The sequence below is a fragment of the Palaemon carinicauda genome, chromosome 25, assembly GCF_036898095.1.
Source record: "Palaemon carinicauda isolate YSFRI2023 chromosome 25, ASM3689809v2, whole genome shotgun sequence".
Classification (NCBI taxonomy): domain Eukaryota; kingdom Metazoa; phylum Arthropoda; class Malacostraca; order Decapoda; family Palaemonidae; genus Palaemon; species Palaemon carinicauda.
The window spans coordinates 659,867-672,447 of record NC_090749.1 but is presented as its reverse complement, the minus strand read 5'-3'; the positions used below and the strand labels follow the sequence as shown (position 1 = coordinate 672,447).

The 12,581-nt window shown below is 36.7% G+C and overlaps 2 protein-coding genes across 5 annotated transcripts in view; both read left to right on the top strand.

The window, feature by feature from the left end:
- Positions 1 to 12,581, top strand: part of LOC137618630 (zinc finger protein 665-like) — a 235,402-nt gene that overhangs the window by 65,110 nt on the left and 157,711 nt on the right. The gene's annotated exons all lie outside the window — the stretch shown is intronic.
- On the top strand, positions 7,592 to 9,481 carry LOC137618606 (zinc finger protein 454-like). Its single transcript, XM_068348717.1, has one exon. It carries the CDS (start codon positions 7,592 to 7,594, stop codon positions 9,038 to 9,040), a length of 1,449 nt encoding a protein of 482 aa, XP_068204818.1. The 3' UTR covers positions 9,041 to 9,481.

Sequence of the window (12,581 nt, the reverse complement as noted above, 5' to 3'; positions counted from 1 at the left end):
TGGAAAGAAGCGAAGAGAGTAAGGACGGGTGGTTTGAGAATTGAAGAGAAAGTGAAAGATGGAAATGAAAGGTTGGTAAAAGGAGAGGGGACAAGGAATAGGTGGGCAAAATATTTTGAAAGATTACTGAATGTTGTGGATAATTAGGGATGCAGATGCAATTGCTGTTGCAAGTGTTGAGGTGCCAGTGATGGGAGATGAGAATGAGAGAGAGAGAGAGATTACAAGAGAGGAAGTAAAGAGAGCACTAGATGAAACGAGAGTAGGAAAAGCACCTGGTATAGATGGTGTGAGGTCTGCAATGTCAAATGAAGGGGGTGTGACTATACTTAATGGTTGTTGAGATGGTTTGATATATGTTTTATGTTGTCAATGGCACCCTTAGACTGGGTGTGTGCATGTTTTGTACCGCTATATAAAGGTAAGGGAGATGTGTGTGAGTGTTGTAATTCATAGGGTATTAGTTTGTTGAGTGTGCTTGGAAAAAAGTATGGTAGAGTACTAATTAATAGGATTAATGATAAAACAGAAGATGCAATCTTAGAAGTACAGGGTGGTCTTAGAAAAGGTAGGGGATGTATGAATCAGATTTTTAAAATTAGGCAGATATGCGAGAAATATATAGCAAAAGGTAAGGAGGTATATGCTGAGTTTATGGATCTGAAGAAAGCATATGATAGAGTTGACAGGGAAGCGATGTGGAATGTGATGAGGTTATATGGAATTGGTGGAAGGTTGTTGCAAGCATTGAAGAGTTTCTTTATAGGAAGTAAAGCATGTTTTAGGATAGTAAATGAAGTGAGCGATTGGTTTCCAGTGGGAGTGGGGCTGAAACAATTATGTGTAATGTCGCCATGGTTGTTCAATTTGTTTGTTGAAGGAGTTGTGAGAGAGGCGAATGCTCGAGTGATTTAGCAGCTAGAGTGGATATATATGTGTTGAGGTGTTTTGACCATGTAGAGAGAATGGAAAGTGGCTGTCTGCTGAAGAAGGTGATGAATGCAAGAGTTGATGGGAGAAATATAGACCTGCAGACTGTTTTGAAAAACATGTTAATTTAATTATACCTTCTCATAGAAAGCCAAAACCACCATTGTGGCTTGTTGCCAAACCTAAAGGGAGCACTGGGATTTATTTTAAAATTTGCAAACTAATTCAGAAAAGGGTAGAAACCATTGCCCCAGGTGATATGCCTCACTTTGAAAAAATAGCTTCCTCATCCGTGCCAAATCATGTGCATTATCGGTAATACTGTCTAACCTGAAGACAAGTAGTGATGATGATATGTTAGATGTCAGATCCCACCTAAATTTTAGTTACGGAAGAGGAGTAGTCTTCAATAAAGACCTGTATGAATTTACAGAAGAGGAAATATTGGCCATGTGTCCATTAACAGTGTAGAAAGTGCATAAGGTTCCTGGGACGTCAATGATAATCCTTACTTTCCAGGATGCTGATGTGCCTTTCCACTTTGTAATTGAAAATTAAAGAATTAAAGTTCAAACTTTCAAACAGATGTCAGTACAATATTTCAATTGTTTCAAATTTGGACACCCTTCTAAAGTATGCAAAAATGAAAAAAATGTGTAACATTTGTCCCAGATCTTACCATAGAGAATGTACACTTGAGGCTATGTGTTTGAAACTCAAACCGTAAATCCACTGATAGGAGTTGTGATCTTTATAAATTGGAATAAGCTCCCAATAACAAATCAAGTGTAGAACACATAAATGTGGGTCATGCCAAAAGAAACTGAATAAACCAAACGTCTATGCAAAAGGTATTAAAATCAAGAGAAAATATACCACAGGAGACATCAAGCCCACCTAGTACTACCTGTAGTTCCAAGAAAAGAAAAACATCATCTAATGATAAAGTGTTGCATTACAAGGTAAGCATATTGCCTTCTGATGCTTTGCCACTGTGTATTAAAACTGGGGCATGGCCCATTTCTGTACAACCTTCGTCCTCCATTACCAACAATAGTACAAACCTCTCTCAGGCTATGTCCTTACCTGATTTAATGGATGTTCCACTTAAAACCAACTTTCCTGGTGCACCTGTAGTGGGGAAGGTGCAACAACCTGGTAGCTCACCACCTATTAATCGGAAAAGAGAGAGACCTTCATCTCTCTCACCCCCTTCCATAAGAAACATTAAAGTTATTACATCAAATAGATTTGGTATTTTGTCTGTTGATGTTTCTGATCAACCGGAAGACAATTTGATCAATAAGACTCAAATAAAAAGACAAACATAAAACCCAATATATCAAGACCCTCTCTCAAGAAACCTCTGGGAAATAGTGTTAGATCAAAAATTGCCAATGAACAGACTGCATCAAAGGTGTCTTCCAAAAAAAAAAATCATAGTTTTTTCTTCCATTTTGCAATGGAATCGTCAAGGTTTAAGGACCAAATATGGAGAACTTAAGATCCTTATCCATGAGTACTCCCCTTTAATTGTATGTCTACAGTAGAGCAAGCTCGATGCTAATACACCTAGTCCTCTCTTGTTATAGGGCACGATATGATCAACAAGCAGAGAACCAAGGCGGAAGTCCTATATACATTCGTCGAGATGTTCCCCAAATATCTTTGTCTATCTGTACTTCTTTACAGACAGTGGCTATACAAATAGGTATAGGGAGAAAATGCACAATTTTCTCTCTTTATTTGCCTCCAAATGATAACATATCATATGATAATTTAGTAGAGGTGATTCAACAATTCCCTCAACCTTTTCTGTTATTGGGAGATTTGAATGGTAGACATCCTTTATGAGGCAATATTTTAGCAAACGCAAGTGGTAATATCATATCATCAGTAGTGGAGAATGAAGATGTAGGACTCCTTAATTCAGGAGAGCCCATGCACTTTCATATTCAGACAGGTACCTTGTCATGCATTGACCCATCAATCGCAAGCTCTAATTGCCTTTTCAATTTTGATTGGAGGACATTAGATGACTGGCACACTAGTGACCATGCACCAATTAATACAAACACCAATAATAGTCCACCTTTACAGAGCTCACCATTATGGAATCTTGACAAGCAGACTGGGATAAATTTTGTGAGTTAAACGAAATTGAAAGGAATGCAGAACAGTTTGAAAGTGTTGATGATGCCTTAGACTTACTGAATGGAACTCTTCATGCAGCAGGAGTCAATTCAATTCCCAAAACAACAGGGTTATTCAAACGGCGACCAGTTCCCTGGTGGTCTTCAGAACTAATCGTCCTGCACAGAACTGCAAGGTCTGTTAACTCGATTGCGCAGATGCCGTACTGATGAGAATTTAATAATATACAAGAAATGTAAAATACAGTTCTGCCGTGCAATGAAAGAAACTAGGCACCACTCTTGGGTATCTTTTGTTTCCTCAGTGAACAGTAGAACACCATCTGCTGTATGGAAGAAAGTAATCAGATAGCAGGCAAATTTACCACCAACCCACCACCAGTGTTGAAGGTGAATGGTCAGTATGTAACTGGAGCAACTGATGTTAGCAATGCCTTGGCCGATCATTTCTCCAATGTATCATGCAAGTGTGAAGCAGCTCCTGGTCACCAGTATAGAAGCATTGAAGAACGGAAAATGCTAAATTTTACAACCGAAAAAGAGGAATCTTACAATGCTCCTTTTGCTGAAAGGGAATTTTATTCTTCACTTACTACTTACAATGATACAGCCCCTGGACATGATGGAATTCCATATGCAATGATTAAACATGTATATGTTTATACCAAGTTATTCATTTTAAGCATTTTCAATAGAATATGGCATGATCATAGTTATCCTAGTGTTTGGGAACTAGCCATTATTTTAGTATTTTTATAACCTGGTAACGGGAAGTTTATAGCTGCAAACTATCAATCATTTGCATTGACATGTTTATGTAAGGTCATGAAGAAGATGGTCAATGCAAGACTGGTGTGGTACCTGGAGAAGAAAGGTATTTTATCACTTATGCAGTTTGGATTTATAAAAATGCACTCAACAACTAATGTGTTGATATGACTTGAGTCCTCTATTTGTGAAGCCTTTGCTTCCAAACGGCACCATGTAACAATTTTTTTTTTTTTATCTTGAAAAAGCATATGATACTGCAAGGAGACATGGCTTACTTAAAACCATTCATAATTTGGGATTGAGAGTAGAGCTACCATTGTTCATTCAAGCATTGTTTCACATAGATTTTTTTCAAGTTAGAGTTGGTGAAACTCTGTCAGAGAGGAAATGTCAGGAAGAATGAGTTCCACAGGGTAGTGCGCTAAGTGTAACCATATTTGCATTAGCCATTAATGGGATATTCTCTGTCATTCCCCACCCCAAGCTATTCTTTCAACACTATTTGTAGATGATCTCTCCATGTCATCTGCTGGAGCTAGAATGGCAATAGTTGAGAGAAAAATACAACTTTCAATTGACAAAACAATTCAGTGTGCTGATGTAACTGGATTTAAGTTTTCGAAAGGGAAAACTGTTGTTATCCATTTCTGTCGTTTTCGGAGAGTACATCCAGACCCAGATATATACATCAAAAGTTAATTTGATTGCAGGATTACATGGATTCCTCACTTGAAAGACTTGAAAGTAAAATGTCGGGCGACTCCAAATCTTTTAAAAATTTCGTCCCATACATCATGGGGGACAGACTGCAAATCTCTTTTAAAGTTATACAAAGCTTTAATTTTTTTCAAAAATTAGCTATTGGTGTGGAATATACTCCTCAGCCACCGCAAGCCAATTAAAGATTTTAGATTCTATATACCATACTGGTATGAGATTGGCCACAGGAGCATTTAGAACCTCTCCTATTCCAAGCCTCCTTGTTGAAGCTGGAGAATTACCTTTAGACCATTACCGAAAGTCTTCCAATTTTGACCAAACTTGGTAGTCATGTTGAGTATGAGCCATGCATGACTCTATAACATTTTGATTAAAGTACATCAAAGTACAAGTACACACTAGTACTTTGAAATTAATTATTTTTTTATTTTACAGAACATTAAGAGTTTGTTATAATAATTGGCAACAGCATTGGGAAAGTCTAGAGGGAAATAAGATGAGAGAAATAACGGATGCTATATCTCCTTAGAGGTATAGCATGATGCCCTGAAAGTGGGAAACTACTCTTTGGCATCTCCGCATTGGTCATACTCGGTTAACACACAAGTTTCTGATGACTGGGGAACACCAGCCATATTGCGATGACTGTTAGGTACCATTGACAGTGAATGTCGCATTTTTAGCACCTTAAGAAATGGATATCTGTTGGCGGCTCGAGGTAAGGATGGCAGGTACATCCTTGCAAGATTCTTGGGAAGGATGTGTCCTACAGTGCTAGCTGTTTTTTAGATTTATTTCAGAAGCAGGTCCTCTGGAAGCTATTTACCTTTTATAAGGGTATCTTCACTTTTATTGTTTTAAATAGAATTTCCTTTTATTCTTTATTTATAACAGATGATATTGGCATCAATGACCTTAGATGTCAGGATGACCAAAAATTCTCAACCAATCAATCAATTACAAAATTGACGGTTAGTCAGTAGTGTTGGTGTGAACGGAGGTGGGGAGGTATAGCCTACCTCGCTCCTTCCCCCCTGACTAGCAGTGGGTAGTTCACCTTCACAAAAAGCTTATCGGCTGGTTTCAGCTTTGTCGAAATAAATACTCCATACTAAAGAGCTCCAGATTTGTATTGCTAGGAAAAATAATAATGACTTTTAGAATTTTTGTGTGTGATTCTGAACAACAAATTTACTTCTAAGAAACATATTAGCTCTGTCTCTTCAACTGCACAACAAATTGTCTTATTGAGAAAGTCTTTTAAGATTTTCGGTGATCAGTCTATTCTGAAAAAGTATGTTAATTCTTTCTTTCTACCTTGTTTCGAGTATTGTTCTCCTGTCTGGTCTTCAGCTGCCGATTTTCATCGTAATTTGTTGGAGGAACTTACAGTCTGTTAGATTTCTTATTCCTGATCTAGACATTAATCTCTGGCACCGTTGTCCAATTAGTTCGTTATACGTGTTGCATAAGATTTTTCATAATTTTGACCATCGTTTACATTCAGATCTTCCTGGACAGTACCAACCTGTTTGTAATACTATGTATGCAGTTAATCCTAATAGTCAGGCCTTCTACATCATGAGGCTCAATACTATACATTATCCAAGAAGCTTTATTCCAGCTGTGTCCAAGTTAAGGAATGATCTTCCTAATCGAGTAGTTGAATAGGTAGAATTTCAAAAGTTTAAACTTGCAGCAAATGCTTTTATGGTGAACAAGCTGATGTAAGCTTCGTTTTATAGAATGTATATGAAAGACCTGTTTTAATGTTGTTAATGTTCTTAGAATATTTTATTTCGATTTTTTTTTACTTTACATATAGTTTATTTCCTTATTTCCTTTCCTCACTGGGCTATTTTTCCCTGTTGGAGCCCTTGTGCTTATAGCATCCTGCTTTTCCAACTAGGGTTGTAGCTTAGCTAATAATAATAATAATAATAATAATAATAATAATGATAATTATAATAATAATGATAATAATAATAATAACATTGATGCCCCTCTGCAATGGCTCCAACTGGTTTATTCAGCTTCCCTGGACCTCCTGGGATCAAAGACCATTCCTAAGGACACCCTCGATGTCTCGGCAACTTAAATGGAGTATTGTGACTCGTTGGTCGTCCCTGCTGAATGTTTTCTGTGTGCAACCTCCTTTGACTATCTCCAGCACCTACTTCACATTGTAGGAATATTTACACCTTGCTGGCAGAGGTACAAACGCCAAGCAAAGCAACACATACCGAAAGATTTAAACACCGAAAACATGTCTTTGTGTGCACCGACACTAGCAAGCCACCGCTGACGCCCCCTTACACAGGCCCTTTCCTCATTATCCATCACAAACCAAAGGCTTTTTAAAATACCATTCATGGCAGTGGAGACTGGGTTTTCATTAATTGTCTAAAACCTGTGTATCTCCTGCAAGATGGCCCGCCTACAGTTCGTCTCTCTAGGGTAGGGTATTCTATTTCACAGTGGGCGATAGTGGTCTCTCTTTGTTTCTCCACAGATCAGGACTGGAACAGTTCCAGGGAAGTTACAGAACCTTCCAGATTTGGTTCCAAGGGGACTTCCGACCATCTAATCAGTGAGTCTCCCTAATTAAAAGACTCATGTTTGTATGGATAGAAAACAAATATAAATTACTTCAAGATTTTGTTATTCTAGTCAGAAAATTGTCATTTTATTTCAGAAAACTCCAATATTTTCCTCTTACCCTTTTCAATGATAGTCGTTCTCTGTTATTTCAGACTTCATCTCAAAGGAAATGATCATCCACCGCTTGTGACAAGATATCTGCAAAAGATACAGGAGTGGGAAAAAGGAAGAAGAAGAAGAAGATATACAGGACTGAGAAAAAGGAAGAAGAAGAAGAAGAAAAAGAAGAGATACAGGAATGAGAAAAAGAAAGAAGGGTCTGTGTAGATTTATGTTGTAAGACTTTGATTTAAATGGAATAGGGAGTTTAGCATTAAATTTATCTTCGGACACTGTTGGAGATCATATTGAAGAGGATGTCATCTAGTGGTAGGGAGAGGATGCAGAACTCTGAATCATCAGAATTTCCAATAAAATGTGAAATGGAAGATTCCTTTCCACACACTGCAGTTAAGTTGGAAAATGAAGATTTAATGAAGAGTCCTGGACTCTTTGATGATGACTCTCTTCTCATGGATCCAGACATGGAATTCAAAGCAGAGCCCGAATTTGAAGCAGAGCCAGAAATATTTGAGCCAAACGCAGGTGACGTGGAATATTCTTTCAGCTCAGATGCATCAGTGAGTGAGGAGGATTTACAAATCAGCAAAAGGGAAGTCAATAAAGAGGAGGAGGAGAGTGTAAAGACAGATGTGAAAGAGGAATGGGGTATACTTTTGGGATCCAGTAGGAAAGAGGACAAAGGAAAGGGAAGAGGAAGAGGGAAAGAAGGTTTACAGAATAAGGAGGAGCAGATCGAAAACAGTGGCTGTGAAAAACCTCTTTGTCAAGAAACTGATTCCAAAACTCACACTGATGTTGGTATGAGTGAGTCATTTGTGGGTGGGAATTATGAAAAACAATATATTGGAGTATTTAAACCCAACACTCACAAGCTAATTCACACTGGAGGTCAGTTCAGATGCAGAGAATGTGACAAAACATTTTCTAACGAAATTGATCGTAAAACACATTATGAAACTCACACTGAGAGGGGGTCATTCAGTTGTAGTGAATGTGGCAGAGGGTTTTTTCGGAAAAAGGATCTCATAATACATTTAAGAACACATACTGGGGAGACGCCATTTAAGTGTAGTGTCTGTGACAAAGAATTTTCCCTGAGACATCATCTCACAAAGCATCATAAAATTCACACTGGGGAGAAGCCCTTCAAGTGCGATGTCTGTGACAAAGCATTTTCTCAGAGACATCATCTCACAAAGCATCATAAAATTCACACTGGGGAGAAGCCATTCAAGTGTAATTTTTGTAACAAAGCATTTCCTCAGAGACATCATCTTACACAGCATCATATAATTCATACTGGGGAGAAGCCATTCAAGTGCAATCTCTGTGACAAAGCATTTACTCGGAGACCTCATCTCACACAGCATCATAGAATTCACACTGGGAAGCGGGAGACGTCATTTAAATGCAGTATCTGTGACAAAGCATTTTCTCAGAAAAACTACCTCTCAGAGCATCATAGAATTCATACTGGGGAGAAGCCATTTAAGTGCAATTTCTGTAACAAAGCATTTTCTCAGAGGCATTATCTTACACAGCATCATATGATTCATACTGGGGAGAAGCCATTTAAGTGCAGTTTTTGCGACAAAGCCTTTTCTCGGAGACATCATCTTACAGATCATGATAGAATTCATACTGGGGAGAAGCCATTTAATTGCAGTGTCTGTAATAAGGCTTTTAGCAGGAAAGCAAAAATGAAAAGGCATATGAAGATTTGTGCTGGAGACAATTTGTAAGGAATTGAGAAGTTGTGGTCTTTTGAAAAGTGGAGAATGCTGTTACAAATTTCCAAATTTGCTGGACTCTAGTTGTACTTTCAGTTGTTAGTTTAATTAACTGAAATTGAGTCCGCTCCCTTGAAAATGATTCTTTATGGGACATTTACAAACAAGTTGAATGGAATTTTGATCAAGCAAGAAAAACAAGTTCGACTGAATGAGAACTTCAGTGTTTCCTTGGTGATGTTCAGTTAATTTGTGATGTTGTCATCTCTTGTTAACTAGTTATGCCCTTCCTTTGTTGTACAGTATACAGCAAAACTGGTGATACCTGAATTCTGTGATTTTTGATCGAAAGTCACTAACTGGCAACTGTCACATTCTTCACATTTCTAATGAGATTAAGTTCCCGGGACAAAGTGTTTTGAAACTTCGCTCAATAAAAGATACAGTTCATTAAGCATGAATTTAGAGAATATATGCTATTTTTTTTTTATCAAAATATCAGCTAGATCAATGTGAAAAAATTAACCCAATAATCGTCAATTATGATGAAAATGATAAAAAGATAAATACTTAAGGGGACTGTCCACTATCTCCTGCATTTTTTTTATAATGATTCAAAATACATAATTTATATATATATATATATATATATATATATATATATATATATATATATATATATATATATATGTATATATGTAAATATCACCCACGAACGGCATTTAATACCGAATTCTATCTGGGAATATATATCCACTTGGAATTCATTTTATGGTAACAGCTTCTGGCCGGGTAGAGATTCGAACCCCCACCTGTGCGGCTTGAAACTATGCCTACAGTGACTCTACCGAGTGAGCTATCAAGAGAGCTGTTACCATAAAATGAATTCCAAGTGGATATATATTCCCAGATAGAATTCGGTATTAAATGCCGTTCGTGGGTGATATTTACATTGATTGAAATCACGTGTGCTTGTGATATATGTTCATTTAAAATAACCACGTGTTACAAACTCACGATTCAGCTATCATGGTCGAGATAGGTTTATTTCAAGTCTATGAACAGATTCCTGAATTCGATAGGAATATGTACGGAGATTTGTCATAAACTTTTATTCTCTCTTGATAGCTCACTCGGTAGAGTCACTGTAGGCATAGTTTCAAGCCGCACAGGTGGGGGTTCGAATCTCCACCCGGCCAGAAGCTGTTACCATAAAATGAATTCCAAGTGGATATATATTCCCAGATAGAATTCGGTATTAAATGCCGTTCGTGGGTGATATTTACATTGATTGAAATCACGTGTGCTTGTGATATATGTTCATTTAAAATAACCACGTGTTACAAACTCACGATTCAGCTATCATGGTCGAGATAGGTTTATTTCAAGTCTATGAACAGATTCCTGAATTCGATAGGAATATGTACGGAGATTTGTCATAAACTTTTATTCTCTCTTGATAGCTCACTCGGTAGAGTCACTGTAGGCATAGTTTCAAGCCGCACAGGTGGGGGTTCGAATCTCCACCCGGCCAGAAGCTGTTACCATAAAATGAATTCCAAGTGGATATATATTCCCAGATAGAATTCGGTATTAAATGCCGTTCGTGGGTGATATTTACATTGATTGAAATCACGTGTGCTTGTGATATATGTTCATTTAAAATAACCACGTGTTACAAACTCACGATTCAGCTATCATGGTCGAGATAGGTTTATTTCAAGTCTATGAACAGATTCCTGAATTCGATAGGAATATGTACGGAGATTTGTCATAAACTTTTATTCTCTCTTGATAGCTCACTCGGTAGAGTCACTGTAGGCATAGTTTCAAGCCGCACAGGTGGGGGTTCGAATCTCCACCCGGCCAGAAGCTGTTACCATAAAATGAATTCCAAGTGGATATATATTCCCAGATAGAATTCGGTATTAAATGCCGTTCGTGGGTGATATTTACATTGATTGAAATCACGTGTGCTTGTGATATATGTTCATTTAAAATAACCACGTGTTACAAACTCACGATTCAGCTATCATGGTCGAGATAGGTTTATTTCAAGTCTATGAACAGATTCCTGAATTCGATAGGAATATGTACGGAGATTTGTCATAAACTTTTATTCTCTCTTGATAGCTCACTCGGTAGAGTCACTGTAGGCATAGTTTCAAGCCGCACAGGTGGGGGTTCGAATCTCCACCCGGCCAGAAGCTGTTACCATAAAATGAATTCCAAGTGGATATATATTCCTAGATAGAATTCGGTATTAAATGCCGTTCGTGGGTGATATTTACATTGATTGAAATCACGTGTGCTTGTGATATATGTTCATATGTATATATATATATATATATATATATATATATATATATATATATATATATATATATATATATATATATATATATATAGATATATTTATAGTACCTTCATTATTTAAAAATTTCAAGTCATTTGATCAAAATCTTTTGGATTTATTAGCAAAAATCATGATTTAAAAAATGTTAGGTACATTGTCCTCCTTTAATATGACACCAACTGTAATGAAAATCATACCATCAAAAATTCTTTATAAATCGAATAATTCTGCGTGACAGATTTTCGATTTTCCTTTTTCTTTTTTTAATGAATTTTTCTTAATTTTCTTTGTCTAGACGTAAAATAATCATGAAAAAAGGAAAATCAAAATTCTGTTACACAAAATTGTGGGATTTTTATTCCTTTTCAATGATTTTTTCTCTCTAAAATTGAACAATAAATAAGTGATAAAAATTTACCTAAGTGGGAATAAATATGTTTTTGAGTTATGGGCTCCTAAAGAGTTTCTATAAATTTTCGCTTTTTTCTTTAAAAAATCAAGATAACATTATTATGATACCCTTACTGTGTACTTTTATTCTTTATTCCTACACGAAGGCTCGATAAACTACAGTATGTATTTAAACCCTAAGTTTACTAATACACTTGGTGTAAGGATGTCATGAGTTGCCAGTGGCCTCTCGTTGCCAGTTTTAGTTATAATGTTCCAGCATTGTAATCTTTTTCATGTTTCCCTCTCGTCTTGGTTATATTTTGTTGCTCTCTGCTTACTTTTTCTTCTTTCTTTGACGTTAGGTAACATTGGCCTTGCTATAAAGTTCTCGAGGACGCTGTGAAAACACAATGTACATACGAACTGCAAGTAAACAAACACACGTACAACGTAACTTCGATACGTCTTTGGAAACTCTGGCTGGTCTTCTCGAAGATCGTAGTTTGCGTTAGCCTACCCTTTACCAATGCCTTCCATCTCTCCCAGATGTAAGAGATTTCAAAACACAAGTGAAAAAATCGCTATATATATATACATATATATATATATATATATATATATATATATATATATATATATATATATATATATATATATATATGCAAAAATAAACATACAAAGATGATTTGTCAAACTCAGTCATGCAGACGACGCAGTAAGGATGACGTCATCATTTATCTTCATTATTTGTAAAAATAATCGGTTGAAACTTCTAGAGAGAATGTACGATATGTTTCTGTATGC